This window comes from Sinocyclocheilus grahami, unplaced genomic scaffold (genome assembly GCF_001515645.1).
Source record: "Sinocyclocheilus grahami isolate Dianchi unplaced genomic scaffold, SAMN03320097.WGS_v1.1 scaffold153.1, whole genome shotgun sequence".
NCBI classification, from domain to species: domain Eukaryota; kingdom Metazoa; phylum Chordata; class Actinopteri; order Cypriniformes; family Cyprinidae; genus Sinocyclocheilus; species Sinocyclocheilus grahami.
In genome coordinates this window covers 2,878,812-2,902,386 of record NW_015505332.1, presented here as the reverse complement: position 1 = coordinate 2,902,386, position 23,575 = coordinate 2,878,812, and the positions used below count along the sequence as shown (strand labels likewise).

Genomic DNA, 23,575 nt, shown 5'->3' with positions numbered 1-23,575 from the left:
ATTGCTTGGGTATTTTGGTGGTTGCTAGGGTGTTCCTAGTGATTGCTAGTTATTTGTTAAGGCTGTTATTTGCGAGGGCATTGCTAGGCGGGTGCTAGGGTGTCCTGAGTGATTGCTACAGTATTGCTAGTGTGTTTTGGACGATTGTTAGTTCCTTGTTCAGGATGTGGGCTGCTAGAAGACAGACAGATAAATAGACAGATAGTCAGACGGGCCGTCCAGCAGACAGATGGATGTTAAAATAATTTTGTGTTGCTTGAAGTCCGATTAGATTGAAAGGTGAAGGAAACCTGAGTCAGAAGATCCTGTGCTGAGTTTGATGGATGTAGGGATGTAACGGTATGAAAATTTCTTATCACGATTATAGTGACCAAAATTATCATGGTTATCAGTATTATCACGGTATTGTTAAAATGTGCTGGAGATGTTCAAAAAGTACCGACACATAAATCACTTCACCAAGTTTTATATTTAAAAATCAACAAACAACAATCACAATCTTTTTGTTTGCATAATCATTAAAACTATAACATTACCAATGATGTTTGGATATTAAATGACAACTTGACTGACAACAATTTAATAGCATGTTCAAATATCTAATGTCAATGTTCAAATAATGCTTTGAAAAAGTAAAAGGTAAACCTCACATTTCAGCCTTTAAATAAAGGAAAGATATGTCAAAATGATAATTGATTAATAAATGATTATATTTTATCTGGTCCATAAATAATTCTAGATAACTTATCTGAATTGTTTAAATGTGTAGAATCCACATAAGCTTGTTTTTCATCAACTGGTCAAACTTTACAGCAGGGCATGCAAATTCGGTCCGTTTTTGGACAGACAGAAACCGCACACAGGCTGAATGTAAATACAAGTCTCTGTAAATCCACTCGATGACAGCAGGTGGCGCTTATGGAAAAGTAGAATTAGAGCTGTTTCCCGTAACCTCCATGGACAAAGCAGTATTGTGATTAAGAACACTTCCTTTAGGTATTACATGGAGCGAAGATGAAAACAAAATGCCATCGAATCGTTTCTGAAGACAGTCAGAACCTTCAGAGGCACATTCATATAATTAATTCATTCATATATTCATTTGTATGTCACTCTTTTAAAACCTCCCAGCTTTTCCACCCTGTTTTCACTCAAAACGAAACTACTCTGCTGCTGTGCGCACGTGAGACTGTTACTTAAAACTGTGCATTATGCTGGACAGTATTTATTTATCACGAGTTGTTCAAATCGCGTTAATCTAATACGGTATTAATGATAATTAAAATATGAAATGGTAATACTAACCGTGGGGAATTTTATCATGATTTATCGTCAAACCGGTAATCGTTACATCCCTAGATGGATGTGTAGTTTTGAATTCTGTTGCGAAGCAAACTGTATTTTAAAACATCAAGAAAAATCATCTGATTTTCCATTATATGTACCTTTTAAAAACACTAATGTTGTCTGTCTACGGTCAGCCTAGTTTTGGATCACTTATTTCAGCCTAAATAACTTAATAACCCAAAAGGGAATGCTTAATATGTGAGCAGATGTTGTGCTGTGCCATCAAGTTTATTTCAGCCTTTGGCCAGGATTGGTTAAGTTTGCGAGCGTCTGGGTCATCTACACCCTCAGCGACTGTCATTTCTCAACCACTCACCATCTTCCATCACTCTCTCCACCTGTTATCCTCCTGACCTGACCACAGCATGATGCCCCATCTGCTCCATCTTTACAGTCTGAATTATTCAGTCCCATTGACCAGCCTGGGCTTTGTGTTTAATGTGCTTCTGAATTTTATGGGTTTCGGAGTATTAATCCCGCAGGTTATTGCACTCCAGAGGGCCTGGGATTCCCACTGAATTCACAATGACTTTGTCTCATCGTCATTCATTTCCATAGATTGATGAATGCAATTGAAGAATTTGAGGCTACTTTGAGCATTTTTAAGTGATATATTGCTAGGGTGTTTTGGATGGTGGTTAGATGATTATCGCCAAGTCTCTTACTTGTGAAGTCTGTTGACCACCATAATATTCTTGGGGATCTACTGGTCCCAACATTAGTTTGGTTATTGCAAAATCCAAAGAGCCCACCTGGTCTCTATGATTTTTTGGCGCGGTTTGTAATGTGTTCTAGGTAGTTGCTAGGGTATTTTGGATAGTTGATAGATGATTTTTGCTAAGTCTCGTACTTTTAAAGTCTGTTGACCACCACAATATTCTTGGGGGTTTATTGGTCCCATCTGGTTTGGTTAATGTGTCCAAAGAGCCCACCAGGTCTCTAGAATTTTTTTGGCACGGTTGGTGCAGAGTTCTGTGGTTTCTAGGGAATTTTGGATGGTTTTCAGGTGATTGCCCCAAGGCTCTATGAAATTCTTCGAGGTCTATGGGTCCCAACATAGGTCAATGAGTGAAAAGAGCTCACCTGGTCTCTATGATTTTTTTTTGGCACGGTTTGTAATGTGTTCTAGGTAGTTGCTAGGGGATTTAGGATGGTTGCTAGAGGATTATTGCCAAGACTCTTAAAGTCTGTTGACCACCGTAATATTCTTGGGGGTCTATTGGTCCCAACTAGTTTGGTTAATGAGTCCAAAGAGCCCACAAGGTCTCTATGATGTTTTGGCATGGTTTGTAGGGTGTTGTAGGTAGTTGCTAGGTCTTTGCTAGGGTATCTTGGATGGTTTCCATGTGATACTTGCCCCCGAGTATTTATATAATTCTTTGGGGTTTATAAGTCCCAACATGGGTCAATGAGGGAAATGTGCCCACCATAGTCTCTTTGATGTTCTGGACAATTTATAGGGTGTTTTAAGTATTTGGTAAGTGGTTGCTTGAGCATTTTGGATGATTGCTGGGTGATTGAAATCTCTTTGATATTCATTAGTCCTAACATAAATCATTTATTTATTTATTTTATTTTTTATTTTGCATGGTTTTTATGGTCTTCTAGGAGGTTGGTATGGTATTTTAGATGGTTGCTTGATGATTGTACCCAAGTCTCTTTGATAATCTTGGGGGTGAATAAGTGTAGGGTAGGGTGTTCTAAATAGTTGGTAGGGTATTTTGAATGGATTCTAGGTGATTGCTCTCAGCTCTCTTTGATATTCTTGAGGGATTCTGAGTCCAAACATGGGTCATTAAGTGAAAAGAACCCACCCTTGTTTTTATGATTTTAGTGCAGTTTGTAGGATGTTCTACGAAGTTTCTGTGGTGTTTTGGGGGTATTTTTAGTCCACCAGGTGAAATTATATGTCCAATCCATTAAGATCTCCATGAAATTATTTGGGGTCTATAGGTTGCAACATAAGTCAATTAGTAAAAATTAATTTAGAATTTTTTTGGCATGGTTTATAGGGTGTTCTAGGTAGTTGCAAGGTGGTTGCTAGGGTATTTGGGGTAGATGCTGGGTGATTGCTCTCAAGTCTCTTTGATATTATTGGAGTTTTATGAGTCCCAACATGGGTCAATGAGTCAAAATAACCCACCTTTGTCTTTTTTTAGTGCAGTTTGTAGGATGTTCTGGGTCATTTCTAGGGTGTTTTGGGTCCACCAGGCGAAATTGTATGTCTGATCCTTTAGAAAAGCTTGTTAACAAGCTCTATGATTTCAGGTATAATTTGTGTCCGTATTGCAAACAGTGAGGGGTTAAGGGTTATGAGTCTAAGCAAGCAGCAATAACAAGGGATTGGTTCGTGTCCAATGGTTTTAATGTGCTAGTGATTCAACATTTATGAGAGAGAGATGGACACACACCAGGGAAAATAAATCTCATTTTGGTTCCTGTCAGTTTTCCGTCACGTCGGAACAACTGAAACCATGTTTGACAGTCAGTGCATGTGCTTTGATTAATGTGTCTATCGCCATCCGGTACGAGTCAGCTTCTGAGTATAGAGTTAGATGCAAAACCTCAACCTTTCTGTGTGCCCTTCAATTGAATGCCAATGACTTTGGAAATACCATATGTCACGATCAACATGCTAATGTTCGGTCATCACAACGTGCATTAACAGTCCTCCCTGCAGAGCCTCTAGCCATCTAAATGCTAGGACAGGCCAAAACATTGATTCGGAAACATTTTCTGGGATGACTAAAGAGCGCTCGTTTATGGAAATGTGAGCAAAACGAAAGTACAGCAGAAATGGCAGCACTCTTTGTCTTGTTGCAACCTTTGAAATTTGCTGCTCGTGGCCTATTGTGTTGTAATGTCTCTGAAATACATTACACTTTCTGGTGACCTGTGAAATCTGCCTGTCTTTGGGTTCCTGGTGGCCCCGTCCCTGTGGATCCTGTGAAGGTTTTTGGTGGTGTTTGTGGATTGCTTGTATGCAAAAACAGCTCAATAATTCTGAATGCACTGAGACTTGTGACACGCTCCCAGGGAAAGATTGCTGTGTGCTGAAGTGTGCTCAGCATCGCAATATAGACACTCTGACAAACTTCCATCATCTTCAAGGGCAGCAAAGTCATTAGATGTATAGAGGGATGAATGGCTCATCTCCTGGGATCAGCCTGTGGTAATTATCTCAGCGGTTTGTCTACTGTACTCTCAGCGCTCAGTTCAGATGTATGAATATATATAATTTTATCTGAGAATAGATAGTGAAGGCGATCTGGGTAAATTCTGCCACATGAGAGGCACAGAATTGCAGAAATAATAATTAATTTCCAACAGGTCAATGTCTCTGCCTATTATTGGTCTGCCAGATAGACCAAAGACTCACGTGATTGGTGAGGTGTTGTGTTGCTGTGTTGGGTTGGTTGTGGATGCTCAAAAAAGAAAAAAGGGAAAAAATGCAAAATTTTTTAAAAGATAATATTTTGTTTTTATACACACACACACACACACACACACACACACACATATATATACATATATATAAACTGTAACAACAAAGATTGGTATGATTTTATATCTTGATTTTTATATTTATATCGAAAAGTCTATTTTTGTCTCATGCATTTAATTCGTATGTGTTTGTTTCCTTTAACCTTTGAAATTATATGTCAACATTAGCCATGAAATTTGTTTTGAATTATCTCTTAAACATAACTTTAATTTGATATTTTTTCCTCCTAAAATATCCTCTTTTTCTAGCAAGTTAAATTCCAGAAATATAGTACAAAATGATGAACTGTTTCACTTTGACTTGTTTTGAAAATCACATTATTGAGCTGAATTTATGAATAATCATTAAAAGTCTGTCTTTTTTTGTTTTAGTTTAAAAGTTTAACTTTTACGTCTAGATATTTATATCTATAAATGTGTTGTTGGTTTCACACATTTAATTGTAATTCTTTCAAATATCAACATCTGACCTGCCATAGGATTTTCTTTAACTTCACTTTCTCCAACTTTACATATATTTTTGAGCCAAATGAATCAACAGTCATTTCAGGAGGTTGTTGTTTTTGTTTTTTTTACTTTGCTAAATGTATCTAATAGACCTTATCATTGTATTTATTGTTTATTATGGTTACAAATAAAAGCGTAAAGGCTTCAAGTTTGAGGGAAGACTGCAAATAATGGCGGTCCTATTTTCTCTTAGATGATTTGAGATAAAAGTGTCCTTATAGTGTTTCTGGTGGTTTTTTCACAGACACTTTGGGAGCTATTATGAACATCTCCAGCAAGCACAAGTGGGATCAAAATAGCGGCCATTTCTCATAATAAGAGAGCTGGGGTCAGTCGCGAGGGTCTCTCTCTGTTCAATGGAATCTATCTGAGCTCTTTCTGATAGAAAATAATATCCCTGGTTCAATACAAGTTAAGCTCTATTGACAGCATCTGTTATATGCTGTCGATTACCACAGGAAAATAATTTTGACGCATCCCTCAATTTTTGAAGACAAACATCTGTGTTCACTGGAATGCACTTATATTAGAAGTCTGTGTGGCAAAAAGGGTTTAAGATGCAGATTTAATTTTTTAATGTATAAAAATATGTATTATTTGAAAGTATGAAGTCATCTTAAGTGCACTTTTAGGAGTTGGACTACTTGTCTGGGTGAATTAACTTCTTGTTGTTCATCAGTGCTTTGCAGATGATTACACCACTTTGCTTTAGTCTCCCTGTGCATGAGAATTTACCAACTTCACAGTCATGACAGGAGTTGTGAATTGAATGTAAATGAACTCAAACAAGATTAGTAAGTGACTTTACAACAATTAAAACAGTTTTACTTTTAAAACAGTCTGTACTGTAATGATTTTCTTTAACATTTTGCATCAGATTTCAGTTGCAAGTGCATTACTGTACACATGCATTTGTTTGCTTGGTAATTAAAAGTACAATATAAAAGCATGCATGTGCACACTAAGTGCGTTGTATCAAATTAAAAACCACTTATAAAGTGGGTCCATTTATTTTCTCAGGCTGAGGCACAAGCCAGTTTTTTTCTGTCCAAATTGACAGCAGGTCACAGATTCTGTCCTTAGAGCTTAAGTTGTACTGAATCGGGAACATTATTGGATACATTGGCAAGAACAGACAGGCTAGTGCTTTCACAGTAAATGTCAATGCAGATCACCCAACAACATTGATTATGACAGAGAGGTGTCGTTTGTCACATGTGCTGGAGGTATAACCTGCCGTGAGTGGTTATGACAGGCCACATGCCATGCTTATGTGTCATGTTTATGTTTGTATTTATTGTGGAAGCTGTCATGTTAAGAGATGACAGGTAAAACAGCACACTCTCCTGCTGTACTCCATAAATCAGATGCTTGTTGCAAAGGCCACCGCGGTGGATGTGAAGGTAAACACAGGAGGATTGAGCACACCAAATCTTAGCGGTTTCTTAGATAGTTATCTGTGGAGTGACACTTCAATGGTGTGCAGTGACCGCCACATACCCATGTGTAGTATTTCATCAAGATGAAACAGGGTTTACAATCCCTTTTACTTTCCTAATGTGACATTTCTGAGTGAAACAGGATATTCAGTGATCTAAAATGTAGGGAAGGACTTTGTTTGGAATTCATTGGGTTGTATAAAAGTGGTGTTAGATGGGCAGATTGATTCTGAACTATAAAAAGTGTTTTTTGTGTGTGTATTTGTATTATGAAATGTGTAATAAGAAATTTGAATGTCATCTATTTTGATTTGATTATCATCTGACGTGGATGTTTTACTGTATTTCTGTGGTTTTTATCTGTTGCATTGCAGGTCTTTCTGAAGGGTCATCGACAGCAAAATAGGCTTATTATGGGAAAACATTTCCCATATCATTTGTTATGTGTCCAATAATACAGTATTTTGCCGCAAATTCATTAGTCACTAGGGAAAAGCCAGCCAAATTAGACTGATGCCAGCATGAACAGGTTGCTGGATATCCTCTCATCCTACGCAAAGTGAAAGAAAATATGACCCAGACTAGAATAAATATGAATATAGAGCATGCAGCCATCGAAAGCCACTCATGTTGATAGTTATATTTTTGATGTTAATGCGTATATTGTTGGGGCTATGCAATTAATGATGGATAGATGGATGGATGGATGATAGATTAGTAGATGGATGGAGCAGTGTATTGTTGGGTCTATGCAATTTTTTTATGAATTAATTGATGAATGATAGATTGGTGGATGGATTTATTGATGAATGGATGAATGATTTGTGGATGGATCAATAACATGGATGGATTATAGATTGTTAGATGATGGAGCAGTGTATTGTTGCTTATGCTATTTATGATGAATGGGTGGATGAATAGATGGATGGAGCAGTATATTGTTGGGTATACAGTTTAAGATGGATGCTTGATTGATAGAATGAAAGGATGAATGTTAGATTGATGGATGGATTGATGGATGAATGGATGAATCATAGATGGATGTATGGATGAATAATAGATTGGTGGAAAAAATTGTGGGTGGATGGATTGATTATAGATTGGAAGATGGATGGATAAAGCAATTTATTGTTGGGCTTATGCCATTCAGGATGGATGGATGATAGATTGGATGAATGGATGGATGTTAGATTGATGGAGTAGTATATTGTTGGGCCTGTGCAATTCATGATGGATGGATGGGTGTTAGACTGATAGATTGATGGATGGATCGATGGATGGATGGAGGGACAGTATAGTATTGGGCCTGTGCAATTCATGATGGATGGATGGATAATAGACTGATAGATTAATTGATGGATAGATGATAGACTGATGGATGGTTGAAGTGAGCAGTGTATTGTTGGGCCTATGCAGTTTAGCATGGATGGATGGATTGATAGATGAAAGTATGGATAGATGGATGAATAGGTGGATGGACGGAGCTGTAGAGTGCTGGGCCTGTGCAATTGATTATGCATGGATGGATGACAGACTGATAGATTGAGGGATGGATGGATGGATGGATGGATGGATGGATGGATGGATGGATGATAGATAGATAGATAGATAGATAGATAGATAGATAGATAGATAGAAAGCTGTCATGTTAAGAGATGACAGGTAAAACAGCACACTCTCCTGCTGTACTCCATAAATCAGATGCTTGTTGCAAAGGCCACCGCGGTGGATGTGAAGGTAAACACAGGAGGATTGAGCACACCAAATCTTAGCGGTTTCTTAGATAGTTATCTGTGGAGTGACACTTCAATGGTGTGCAGTGACCGCCACATACCCATGTGTAGTATTTCATCAAGATGAAACAGGGTTTACAATCCCTTTTACTTTCCTAATGTGACATTTCTGAGTGAAACAGGATATTCAGTGATCTAAAATGTAGGGAAGGACTTTGTTTGGAATTCATTGGGTTGTATAAAAGTGGTGTTAGATGGGCAGATTGATTCTGAACTATAAAAAGTGTTTTTTGTGTGTGTATTTGTATTATGAAATGTGTAATAAGAAATTTGAATGTCATCTATTTTGATTTGATTATCATCTGACGTGGATGTTTTACTGTATTTCTGTGGTTTTTATCTGTTGCATTGCAGGTCTTTCTGAAGGGTCATCGACAGCAAAATAGGCTTATTATGGGAAAACATTTCCCATATCATTTGTTATGTGTCCAATAATACAGTATTTTGCCGCAAATTCATTAGTCACTAGGGAAAAGCCAGCCAAATTAGACTGATGCCAGCATGAACAGGTTGCTGGATATCCTCTCATCCTACGCAAAGTGAAAGAAAATATGACCCAGACTAGAATAAATATGAATATAGAGCATGCAGCCATCGAAAGCCACTCATGTTGATAGTTATATTTTTGATGTTAATGCGTATATTGTTGGGGCTATGCAATTAATGATGGATAGATGGATGGATGGATGATAGATTAGTAGATGGATGGAGCAGTGTATTGTTGGGTCTATGCAATTTTTTTATGAATTAATTGATGAATGATAGATTGGTGGATGGATTTATTGATGAATGGATGAATGATTTGTGGATGGATCAATAACATGGATGGATTATAGATTGTTAGATGATGGAGCAGTGTATTGTTGCTTATGCTATTTATGATGAATGGGTGGATGAATAGATGGATGGAGCAGTATATTGTTGGGTATACAGTTTAAGATGGATGCTTGATTGATAGAATGAAAGGATGAATGTTAGATTGATGGATGGATTGATGGATGAATGGATGAATCATAGATGGATGTATGGATGAATAATAGATTGGTGGAAAAAATTGTGGGTGGATGGATTGATTATAGATTGGAAGATGGATGGATAAAGCAATTTATTGTTGGGCTTATGCCATTCAGGATGGATGGATGATAGATTGGATGAATGGATGGATGTTAGATTGATGGAGTAGTATATTGTTGGGCCTGTGCAATTCATGATGGATGGATGGATAATAGACTGATAGATTAATTGATGGATAGATGATAGACTGATGGATGGTTGAAGTGAGCAGTGTATTGTTGGGCCTATGCAGTTTAGCATGGATGGATGGATTGATAGATGAAAGTATGGATAGATGGATGAATAGGTGGATGGACGGAGCTGTAGAGTGCTGGGCCTGTGCAATTGATTATGCATGGATGGATGACAGACTGATAGATTGAGGGATGGATGGATGGATGGATGGATGGATGGATGGATGATAGATAGATAGATAGATAGATAGATAGATAGATAGATAGATAGATAGATAGATAGAAAGATAGATAGATAGATAGATAGATAGATAGATAGATAGAAAATTTGTACAACAAAAAAAACTAGTGCTGAGTCTTTGGTGTCCAGAGTAAAATCTACCCCGTAAAACAGAACTAGTTCAGAACTGCTGCTGTGTTTCACATCAATAGGCTTGTATTTCCACAAATCACAACTCCTGAGTAGCAATTACAAGGAATGGCCTCTTTCTAAAAAGTAATTTCCAACTCCAAATGTCGCACTCCTCCAGTATCCTGCCCATCAGTCCGAGCTCCTGACGCCTTTGTCATGTCTCTGTTTGCATTTGAGGTTTTTTTTCAGTCTGCAGAGGGACCAGGTTTGTAATTGCTTCTTTGCAACAGGGGAAGAAAAATAAATAATCCTCTCTCAAAGGTAATACTTCAACACATTTTCTGTAGTAAGCCTGATTCATTTCCACTCCGGGCCATTTATTTTACTGCCATAATATAAAAACCCACGGAGTCCAAGCTGTCGTAATGAACAGGAAATGCCTCCATTACCCCAGATCATGGGCGTAAAGCTCAGTGGGACTATACGCGAGTGGAGATGAGCTGACAGATGTGCCGTGTTCATATGCAGAGAGTCACACAGGAAAACATAGAGAGTGAACGATGATAGTCGCGAGCGGCATTTGATCAACTTCAGCTGCTTTCGTTTAAGCAAGGGAGCTCCCGATCGCAAACCGAATGGAAAACGTGTTTGCGCAAAGCTTTGGTGCCAAAGTGCACACTCTGTTGTTAAAGGTAGATTAAGAAAAGTAGGATCTGTCTCATTGAATGACATGGAGATAATGGTCTCTCTGGTGTGACGTGACGGGGTTTTAAAACGCTGTAAGTCTAATACTTTAGAGCACAAACTGAGATGAAATTAATGGTTCACTGACTGTACCAGGGAGCAAATGCACTGCCATATCATTCTAGCTGCTACGCTGTCTATAAATCATCTGCTCAAGTTGTAATTTTGCACGTCTGCTGGTTTTAAAGGGTCACTTTTTATACTTGCATAATTCTAAAGCAGAAGCACATTAGTGAAATGCATTAAAGTGCATTATACTTTCTAATGTAAAACTGTAAGGACCTTTAAAAGACATTTGTTGTGTTCTTCACATGCTGTGCAGATCCTATTAAATGCATTTTCTCTCTAGAGTAATGATAAATTCTTTAATTTATGGTGCCATTTCCTAAAATCCAGTGCTTCTGACACCAAACTTTTATTTCTGTGGTGACAGGAATCAAAATACAGCATGTTAGGGTTCATGTCATGTCACAATGATTTTGAAAAGGCGTTTGTGTGGATGTATCAGTGTTTGTAGCACAAAAAATGACATCTATTGTATGCTTTGTACTACTGTTATATTCTATTAAAGGCACAATATGTAAGTTTTCGCCACTAGTGGTCGTATTTTCAAAACAATAACAAAGGCGAAGCTTGATGAGCTATTATGGAGGATGCTCACGGATGAGGTAATTTATTATTATTTTTTATTACCTGTACCTTCCACAGTTATTCAAACAGCAAATAAATTATACAGAGAAAGCAAGCAAATAACATTTACATTGTCAAAGAACATAGCGCGAGTTTAAGCACTCTCAAAAAACTCCCCTTATAATCAGTAAAGCTGTCTATACACATTATATGAATTAATCTCTTACATCATACGTACATCCGCACTTTGTTGTTTATGATGAGAGAATTCGCGTGAGAGCTGAATTCAGTCAGCGAGCGCGTGCAGTGAAGAAAAAACTAATCTGAACGACTCTGATTGGTCATTACATTCATAAGCTCAACAGACTCGTGTGTGATTGGTTATAATGCGCAACACTGTAAAAACGCGTTAAAAAATCATGGCGCAACATTGAGCAGATCTAAATTTAATGCTGCGGTCAACACTTTTCATTTTCATTTTCAATTTATTCACGACAGCCATAATGGATTTAGTTTAACTGCCCTGTATATATGCATATATACAGGTGCATCTCAATAAATTAGAATGTCGTGGAAAAGGTCATGTATTTAATCAAAGACTTAAACTACTTCAGTATGTGTACATTGAATTTATTTAATACACAATTTTCACAATTTGAGTTGAAATACTGAAATAAATGAACTTTTCCACGACATTCTAATTTATTGAGATGCACCTGTATATGCAGCCTTGGTGAGCAATAATGACTTTTAAAAACATTAAAAATCTCACCACCCCCAAATTATAATAGTTATTAAACTTCAAATAAAATCATTTTCTCACACTGTTATTTATTTATTTTAGTATGCCGAATACTTTACATAGCAAGCAGTATTCTACTTAATAAACTGCAAATAAATAAAAACATAATTTTGCATTCTTTGAAATATTCACTTAGGAATACAGCATATACTGTTGTGCCAGACAGTATTTATAGTGACTAGTTCATTTTAATCATAAGTGATTAATTTTGGTCAGCTGATTGTCAGAATTATCAGTCTGAAACGGGCAGCGCAGTGCGTCTGAAGTCGACTGAGGATTGAAATGGAATTTCATGATGGAGGCAGGTGCTCAGAGTGGATGTGTGCTGGTTTAAATTAAAGATAAGCGAGCTTAACATATCATATCCAGACATGTGTCCCCGAGGATTAGAAATGTGTCAAAGCAGGAATATTAGCCCAACATCAGATGTCTGAGAAATAAATAAGGACAGTTGACTGCATTCTTGACACATCTTCTTCGATAAGTATCTTTTTTTTATTGCAGTAGGATGTGGCCTTTTTGTTCCTTGCACAAATTCATTTTTTATAATTTTTTTTCATTATTTTTTGATGAATACAGGCTTTGCAACTCTCTAATTGGCTTGTTATAACTAGCAGAAATCAGCAATGCGTTAAGAATAAAACGGTGCTCATCAACTGGCCCTTTACTACGTCTGATTTTGGCATCTTCTATTTTCTCTCCTCAGAGCTACAGAGCAGTTCTTGTGGGAATCCAGGAGTTCCTGCCAAAGGAATCCTGAATGGAACAAGCTTCAATGTGGGAGACAGAATCCGGTATCACTGTGTGGCTGGATATACCCTGGACGGCCACGCACAGCTGACCTGTGTCACCAGCACATCTAATGTAGCGGTGTGGGATTTTCCTATTCCCATCTGCAGAGGTAAGAAGTGACGGATAGACACTTGGGGAAACTGCACTAAGAAGCTCATTTTCATTTTCTGGATTCTTGGTTTTTTGAGGATGAGCTGTTTTTATTAAATGGAGACCTTCTCTGCTTTTGTAGAGCATCACAGGGCATTAATGCATTTGGACACGCTTAAAATGTCTGAATGTCATTGCGTTAGATGATAAAATATCAAAGCAATTGGTTTCTGGAAACAAATGATGCACAAGCTTTTCTCAGAACTAATTTCACTTTTTTTTTTTTTTTTTAGGAATGACATTTATCCAACAAGGCCTAAGCGATACAGCTAAAACAATATTTATATTTTTCAGTCCTTTCGTGATATGCAATATATATATATATATATATATATATATCAATAATTCTGTATATGCTCTAAAATGAGGCCTACGATCAATCAGTTCCAAAAAGAAGTACAAAACCTGTGCTAACTGAACACAAAGAATAGGCTAGTTTTTATTAAATCCTTTAATTTAATTTTAGGTTCATGAATATAACGAAACCTAATTGTAGACAGCAATAGTTAAGCATATAATTTTCCTTTTAACGTGAATCATCATTAAATCATTGTAATCATGGGATTATCATAGAATTGAATCAAACATTCCAGGTTTTTAAATCACATCTCTTTTTTTAGACTGATACCAAAATCACAAATATATTGGATATTTAGTCCAGTCCTTTAACTAGTTTGTGTTTTAATGATGTTTTATTGGATATGAGGTCACACAGGTGTTTTAATAGAGGAACCAGAGATGAAATTCATCACATAAATGAATATGTAACACTACCATTTGACAGCTACAGAGTATCCAAATACTAATTTTGAACTGCATGCCTATGTGGTAACACTAAATTGCATTCAGTTTTATCATTTAAAAATCATTTATCATTTAAAAACAAAAGTCTTTTGAAGTGTTTTTCTTGCACTCTCATTCTTTAAAATGGCACTTGCTGTGGTATTATCTAATATCTAATACATTGACATTCAGATATTTTAAAGTGTGGCTTAAGTGTTAAGTTAATGCTTTTCGGGGGCCACAGATTCTTTTGTAAGCAGCATGTTGGCTCAAAAAGGAATCTGGTATACTTTGCTGTAAGCCAGGAGTACTCTGGCTTTGGCTTTGATATATGCGGCTTTTATATTATTCTGTTTTTGTTGAATTTCAAATGAATGCTGTTTTTAACTTGTATTGTGCTTCAAATTCTCTCTGCTTCTCATTTGTCTTTCTGGGATTGCTTTAGATATGGTGATTTATGAAGTGTTCTGCAGCGCCTGCTGTAAAATCCTGCAGTTCTTTTGCATTAGTCTTCTTTTGCATGGCACAGTCAACCATGAGTCGCCCCAGTGGGGAAATGCCTGTGTGTGAAATACAGTTAATAATTTAGGTGTTGCTTTAATTATCAGCGTGAGAAACTTTTAAGTGCACAAAGGTATTGTGGGTAGCATTTTACATTTTGGAATATTACGCATGATTGAACTGAATAAAGATAAAATATGCTACATCCCCAGGATATGTGAAAAATGAGTACTGCTGTATCATTTGTGCTTAATGAAAGATGAGCAGGGCTCAAAACATATCGATGAAAGGTAGAAAAGACCTCATTAAGAACAGCGTTTAAACCGGCAAACATGTTTGATGTATTATAGCCTCTCATCTTCTTATTAGTTTTGCTTCAGTAGCTTCTAGGTGTCTGAATGAAGACAGAAACAGTATTTCTGACTAACCATTTAGGTTATGAAATTCTGTTTAATTGGGTTTGAAGTCTGCAGCGTCAAACTATTTCAACTCTTTGATTTGAGTAAACTCAGAAGTTGCTAACACCGATAACAGTATATTTCCTTCCTGGTTGAGTTCTGCGTCGATTGTCTGTTAACACCTGCTGGTGCAGTAAATACTGTAACCAAACCATCTGTGGGCAAAAAAAAACATCTTTCTACATTGATGGCAATTCAAAGTAATGGTTAGAAGGCAGTAACAATGTCAGGTTCATTTGCAGTTGGAGATGAAAGATTGTTAGATTGGTTAGTGAGTGTGTCATGTGAGCTGATTCAGTGAACAAGTGACTAATTTAGTCAAGTGTTTAGACCAGTGACTCCTGTGTCTTATTCATTTTGGAAATCTTTAACTGCTTTTAAAAAATATCAACTTTGAAATTGAACTCAAGAAATTAACATATACTCAAAAAATAGCATCCAATTAAACAATGAATCATTTGAATGGTGAAGGATTCTTTTTTAAAGCAGGTAAACTGATTTCCAAAACCATGTGTGTGTGTACTGTAAAGAGCACATTCAGGGCTTTTCAGGGCATGCCAGATGTTTGGAGGTTTGACCATGACATACAGCATGTTTTTGGAAGACACAGTATTCCTGTGAAATATAAGATATTCTTATGAAAATGCTGCCATACTGTTGCTCTCATTATTACATTTATTTTTTCATTGCATGTTGCTCCAAGAACACATTAATATGCACATTAGTTACAATATATACAACGCATAGAACAAGAATATCCATTTATGGCCATGTTTTTATGCATATTATATAAAAGTAAAATAGTATATTAAATCATTCTGTAAAATGTTTATTACATAGCTGATAATCATCTTTGTACAAAGTTTGGTAAAAAAAAAAAAAATAGACTGGAACCTGAAAATTGGTAAATGAACGCGCGCACACACACACACACACACACACATATATGTACATATAAAAATAATAATATTAAAAAAGTGTTTGTGTATTGTGTTCTATTTTATATTGAGTTGAGTTGTTTATATAGTACTTATTACTTATATACATGTCTTTATATAGACAGTATATATACACAATTATATATAAATATATATTATAATATAAAACATGTAAAATATTTTTACAGCACAATATGTACTGTAGATGTAGTGCAGTATATGGTTAAGATGGGACATTGTGTTTCAGGCTTTTTTACAGTCTCGATTTATTGCCCATTATGGGAATATTTGTGATGATCAATAATGAAAAAAAGGTGTTTTACTGGTTTTAGTTGGTTCACCTTGCCAAACTGGAGTTGAGCTGACCAGCCTCAAAAAACCCTCTAAAATCCTCAAAACAAGCTGGATGTCCAACTAACCATCTTAGGCGGGTTTAAGCTGCTATTTTCAGCTGAATAGCAGATCCCTGTCATACTCCTAGCATGATTAGCATGCTAGCTTAATCAGAGAGACTAAATTGATGTCTTTCCAGACGTTTAATTAATGTTTTATCAAATGCAACACATGAAAATTGGTCAGACGTTTATGTGATTCACCCAAAAGTGATTCCGGATGATTCACAAGAGAGAATAACTACTGCCAGCTCTGTCTCATTCAGCGAAACGAAGAACACGTGGCCTTGTTGCTACAGCCAAATCAGTCAAACCAGGGATGAATCTCTATTACACAATTTCTGACCCCAGGCTTTTTAGTACATGCTTTTTCATCTTCGGGCAAGGGAAAATGATCTTCTTTGATGAGGATATCTGAGCCTGGAGGCTTGCCCCTTCTCACCGTCCCCTCTGGATGTCGTTAAAGCTAACTATATTGCCGGTAAATGCAAAGAAAAGAGAGAAATGGCGCTTGAATGAGAGTCAGGTCTTACGCCATGCATGGATGCTTTGTTTATGCCAGCTGGGAGGAAGACCTGTGATAAATTCAGCTCTTGGTAGGCCACTATGTTGGAAGAATATTAGACCTGTTGGCCGTGTGCATTTCAGATAATGCTTGGTTTTCGCTCTAATGCATTTCACTTTTTACATTTTTTTACATTTTAATAGAGAACATATCAACCTTGTTTTTAATGTAAGAGTGGCCACGGGTCTTGGTAACTTGAGTGTACGAAGCTTCTGGTGCCATTTGCTTCCAGCTGTTTTACCTGTACAAAAACAGTCTGTTATGCTGCTTGATTTTACAAACCGGTATTTATCATAACACATTGGTTTGTAGTTCAAAAACAGCTAACATTATGCTTTAAGAACGTGTTGCCAATGTTATTAAGTTATATCTGAATGTTTACCCCTTTGTTTTTTCTTGGTTATATGAGCGTTAGAGAAAACGTTAGTCAATGTTATCATTTTTTAAATACTATGGGAACATTACTTTTGAAACATCTCAAACAAGTATGTAGCTAACAAAGAAACATTCACAGAACTTTGGTTAACATTCTGGCAAGGTTCTGTCAAAGTTATAAACAAACGTTTTTCTAGTACCTTTACTAATGTTCTCCAAATATTAGTACAAAATTTGCTCAAAATGTTATTTATTCATTGTTGGCGCGTTTTATTTTTTAAACATTATAGTTGGATGTTTATCTAACATTTTTTTACAAATGTTACCAGTTTCAGAATGTTCAGATAACATTCAAAAAAGTAATATTCTCATAATGTTTGGAAAATTCGTTACCCCTTTGTTTTTTCTTGGTTATATGAGCGTTAGAGAAAACGTTAGTCAATGTTATCATTTTTTAAATACTATGGGAACATTACTTTTGAAACATCTCAAACAAGTATGTAGCTAACAAAGAAACATTCACAGAACTTTGGTTAACATTCTGGCAAGGTTCTGTCAAAGTTATAAACAAACGTTTTTCTAGTACCTTTACTAATGTTCTCCAAATATTAGTACAAAATTTGCTCAAAATGTTATTTATTCATTGTTGGCGCGTTTTATTTTTTAAACATTATAGTTGGATGTTTATCTAACATTTTTTACAAATGTTACCAGTTTCAGAATGTTCAGATAACATTCAAAAAAGTAATATTCTCATAATGTTTGGAAAATTCTCAAATTAAATGCTCCCTTAATGTTCACATAACCCCAAAATTTGGAATGTTCAGACATTATACTTCAGAAATATTGTTTTCATAACTTAATGGGAACATTATTAAAATGTTCTTAGACCATTTTGTTAGAAGGCAGTAAGTAGTGATGTTTAAAAAAACTTGAACTATGAACAATGTATAAATGCTTTTGTGCTAATGCTTTGATACAGATAACATTGAACGAACATTCTATTAGTGTTACTGTTCATAACATTGAAAGAACCTTGCCATGTGTTATTCAAAGTTCTGATTTTTCCTCTTAGCTTGGAATAGTTTTACTGTACTTTATTCATTTAGTTTACTTGCTTATAGCAGCTCATATTTTCTAAGAAAAGTTTGCTTACATTCCCATTAAAGGGAACAATATGTAAGATTTTTTAAATTAAAATATCCAAAAACCACTAGAACAGTGTTATATATTTTGCTGACTTGTGTACTTACATTATCCCAAATGTTTAGAAGAATGTTTAAATCTGGAGAAATAAGCAATTTTAACTAGTGACACGGACCGTGTCCATAGTGGCATTGTGTCGCCTGCCAATGACGTCATACACCCTCGATTTCCGGTTTTGTTTTGTAGAACATGGAAACACCAAAGACGCTTTGCATTTTATTAGACAGGTGACGACAGCACAGAGTACCATTATAACAGAACTTTCAAATGTATCTAGTATGATAAAACAGTGCTGCTTTACCCCACATCTGCACGACCGGAAGGAGCGGAAGCAGTCGACTGTGGCATAATAAAAGCTCCACTGCTTTCGAGCCGTGTGTCACGCTCGTTCAGCAGCCTCGTTTCGCTTCGATGGCTTTCCGCCTCACCCTGCTTCATACTACGACGTTAATAAATCTTTAATACATTAGCTCATCCATGAACATGATTTCTGCCTGAGTCCCGTCGGATTGCACTGGCTGTGGGGATGAAGACGACAACTCCCATGATTCCACACCTAGTCACGTCGTCATCAAACTACGCCTTTGTTTCATTGTTTGTTTTGAATATGCGCCCTCTAGTGGCGAAAAATTACATATTGTGCCTTTAAGTCATAAATTCAAAACTCAGAAGTCTGAAAATTCAAAACATCCAGTTTAATAATAAAAAAAAATTATTGGTGATGTAAACATTAAAGAGAACATTAATGGGATGTTCAATGTTATCATTTTGTAAATAATGTGAGAATGTTACTTTTAAATGTTCTCTGAATTATCTGAAACAAGTAGTAGTAACGTTTAATAAACGTTAGACTAACAGCCACCTAAAATGTTCCAGAAACGTGTCCCATGTGCGATGTATGAATAACATTTTTGTGCTAACATTTTGAAAACGTTATCAAAGACCAGACAACTTTGAATGAACATTCTATTAGCGTTAATAGAAGAACGTATGTTCGTAACTTTGAGAAGCTTGAACCGTGAACGTTCTGGAAAAATTGTGAATAGTTACCGTTTACTGCACTTTATGTTTATTCTAGTTATTTACCTACAGGACATACAGTAGCTTACTTCCATATTACAAATTAAGGTGGATGTAAAACTAAGTCTGTTGTAGCAACGCTTGTCAATTTTCCTCCGGGCTCTTCGGTCACTCTGAGAGAGGAGCAGGACCCTCAGAACGGGCAGATGGTCTTTTGATCCCGTTTCCTCAGAGAAACTGCCCATTCTCATGATGTAGGCGCTCATCCAAGTCCCCAGCAGCCCTCTTCAGCACACTTGAATGGCAGATATCTCCGAATCCAGATGGAACGACCTAGATCGAGGGGACACACTCTCAAAGGCGTTGAAATTCCTGCCATGCTAGCAGTTTCTGTCGTTTGACTGGTTGTCGGACACATGTTTCCAGTAACTGTGTCGCCTGTCCATATCAGCTCTGTGAGGGGAATTTCTGCAGGAGGAGCTCTGAACGGTATGCTTTTTCTGACAGCTTAAACCACTGCAGAACATGTTGAGATGTTTGCCTCGCTGTGACAGTTTAGTGTCTTGCATGGCAAAGCGAGCTTATCTTATCTCTGCTTACCTCCTTGCTCATTTAGCAGTCAGTTCCAAAACTGAGTACATCAAACCCATTTCCACAGAGTAGCTGTTTGTCTCTGAGCAATATCCAAACCATGAATGTTGAAATCCAGCATAAAATGTAATGTATAGTGGAAAGCACATTATCATTTCAAAGGCTCCTGAATTCAGGACCCACAGGCTGTCAGTCCCAACGCCTGCACCAAAGTTCATGATAAAACAGCTTTTATGGATCTAGCAGTGGTGTTTGTTTAGAGTTTTGCTTTTAAGACTGGCCTCCCCTTAACATTTCATGAAATATTAATACAATTTCATATATATATATACAGTATATATATATATATATATATATATATATATATTACATAATGTTATAAAACCCCAAATATAACCTATATATAATACGATTTTTTTTTTAATGTTTTTGAAGTGGTTTCTTCTGCTCACCAAGACTGCATTTATTTAATCCAAAATACAGCAAAAAGCTGTTGCTGTGAACCCACATCATGGGGTCAAAGGAGCTCTCCATACAAGTGAAACAGACAATTGTTAGGCTTCAAAAACAAAACAAATCCATCAGAGAGAGTAGGAACATTAGGAGTGGGCAAATCAACAGTTTGGTACATTCAGAGAAAAAAAAAGAACGCACTGGTGAGCTCAGCAACATAAAAAGGCCTGGACGTCCACGGAGGACAACAGTGGTGGATGATCGGAGAATCCTCTTCCATGGTAAAGAAAAACCCTTACACAACATCCAGCCAAGTGAAGAACACTCTCCAGGAGGTAGACGTGTCACTGTCAAAGTCTACAATCAAGAGAAGACTTCACGAGAGCAAATACAAAGGGTTCACCACAAGGTGCAAACAAGGCCAGATTAGACTTTGCCAAAAATCATCTAAAAAAGCCAGACCACTTCTGGAAAAGCATGAGCATGCATAGCTTCCAGTGGCACTGGGTTACTGGTGTTAATGATGATGTGACAGAAGACAGAAGCAGCTGGAAGAAATGTTAAGAAATTGTGTATAATGGTTATAAACGGTTGTAATTCCAATAATTTTCCAATTGTAATTTTTTCCATCCCTTGAATTAAAGCTTAAAGTCTGCACTTCAATTTCATCTTGATTGTTTTATTTTTAATTCTGTTCCGGTGGCATACAGAGCCGAAATTATGAAAATTGTGTCAGTGTCCAAATATATATGGACATTACTAGTATGAATATATAAATATAATCATATATATATATATATATATATATACACATCACCTGTATATATATTTGCACAAGAGCATACGTCATTTTGGTTCCCGCCTGAATGCTGTGCTTCATTTTGAGTTTAAGAGTAGCATGAACACTATTTGTGCTGGAAAATGTTTTTTTTTTTTGGACATTAGGTTTTCAATCAATGTACTTTTGTCTCTTAAATGGGCATGATGACAAAGAGCCAGTGATTGAAAATGCTTGAAATTACAGTAAAAAAACCTCACTGTGCTCAGAGAGACGCGGTTAGTGTAAGTACGCCATAACTCATTTGATGTTGCATTCATAATCGTGTCTCTTGCATCTTCCCTTTTAGAAGTATTGTTAAAAAAGATCAGCTTTTTGAGTTTTGTATATTGTGCATTATTATTGTTCTGTAATTTCACTGTTTAGCAGCTTGAGTAGCTTTTAGGAGAAAACAAAAATCAGATTGAGTTCATTTAGCTGTTGATAAGTGACATGAGTGCATCCTTACTATTAAAGCAATGGAGGATGATGTTTTGAGAAATATGGAAATATTTTAAATGTAGTCTTGGCTAAAGGCCATAAATTGAATATACTGAGCAATTTCAGAGTTGTTTCTCGCTCTTTTTTTACTTCAACAGGAAACTTTGCAGTGCTAATGCAACAAAATCAGGGTCATTAGATATATCTGTAGTTCTCATTCTTGTGTAGCCACAGAGAATGATGGGAAATGCAGTTTGGTTGCACAAGCCTGCCGCTTCATTAACTGACTAAATGACTAGTATTTTCTAGCAAGCTTTTAACAGTACACAAAATGTGAATAAATTTAATTGCACAGTCAACATTTACAAATAAAACGTAATTATGAGCAACACCACCTCGATTCACGCTTCCTAACAAAGTCCCCCTTTCCCACTCTAACAATTTCCACCAGTTATTTAGTCTTCCCCAGTGACAATGTGCCTTTCTAGGGGAAGATAAACTACCCTCTGGCAAGGAATCTCATATATTGCGATTATTGATTTCTTTATGTGCTCTATAAGTGTGTCACAGGTGTGTGATTCAGCTGTAGCGTGAACACATGCGGCTCCACACCTGGGATGCAATCATAACACATTGTTCTTGCATGTAGGCCTGTGTACATAATCTCTGCAGCCTTCTAATAATCATTATGATTACCTGACGCTGGATTCGGCTTCTGTAAGGTTTGCGTAATTGGGTGAGTTGGGAAGAAAATGACAAGCTTTATTTAAATTCATCCAACAGGATTTTAAACACTGACTGTCTTTCAAGGCATGCTTTTGTTGAGAGTTAACATGAAGCAGTGTTCACAACCCACATTTTTCTCCATAAAGTGACAGTTTATAGACTGAAACAAGATATTTCATAAAAAAAAACTTTTGGGAGGGATTTTATTCATCATGAATTCATAAGCGAGCCTGTTGACATCAGCTGTCATTTCAGAAGCAAAGCTTTTTTATATTTTGATTTAAGATGTATTTTTTTTGTTATATTTTGTTGTTATTTTTTTTATTTGAATATGTAGAATATTAAATGTTGCTCAAGACCAGAGCAGAGCAATACTTAAGTGTTTATTTTATGTGTAGTTTAATAACACCACATTACATTTCAGCATTAAATATAAAATATGTATTTTTTATTTTATATATATTTTTTTCATTTTAATTTAGAATATATACATTATACACACACACACACTTATCTACTGGCCAACTCGGGCGTAAGCTGTCAGGCCCAGGTCATGTGACCGCTGTTGTCATGACGAGCAAGCGTCATCCCATGCACAATGCTCAGCCGTGCAGTTCACCAGACAGTCAGAGGCTTAGACAGAGCTCTACACTAAACTTCATTCTGCTTTCACAGCATAATGTAACTGTAATATATTGGGCTTCATAATGACTGCAATACACTGAAAAACAAACACACACACACACACACACACATATATATATATTAGTGCTGTCAAACGATTAATCGCATCAAAAATAAAAGTTTTGGTTTACATAATATATGTGTATAGTGTATACTGTGTATATTTATTAAGTATATATAAATACAAACACATGCATGTATATATTTATGAAAATGTTATGTTTATATGTTAAAATACATGTAAATATTTAAAAAATATTTACTGTATGTGTGTGTATTTATATATACATAATAAATATACATTGTACACATACATAT

At 36.3% G+C, this 23,575-nt stretch overlaps 1 protein-coding gene across 1 annotated transcript in view; it reads left to right on the top strand.

Moving 5' to 3' along the window:
* Positions 1-23,575, top strand: part of LOC107592529 (CUB and sushi domain-containing protein 3-like) — a 309,662-nt gene that overhangs the window by 55,100 nt on the left and 230,987 nt on the right. The window contains exon 4 of the mRNA XM_016282061.1: positions 13,072-13,266. Within this exon, the coding sequence (XP_016137547.1) occupies positions 13,072-13,266 (195 nt within the window). The remainder of the gene's footprint in view (positions 1-13,071; positions 13,267-23,575) is intronic.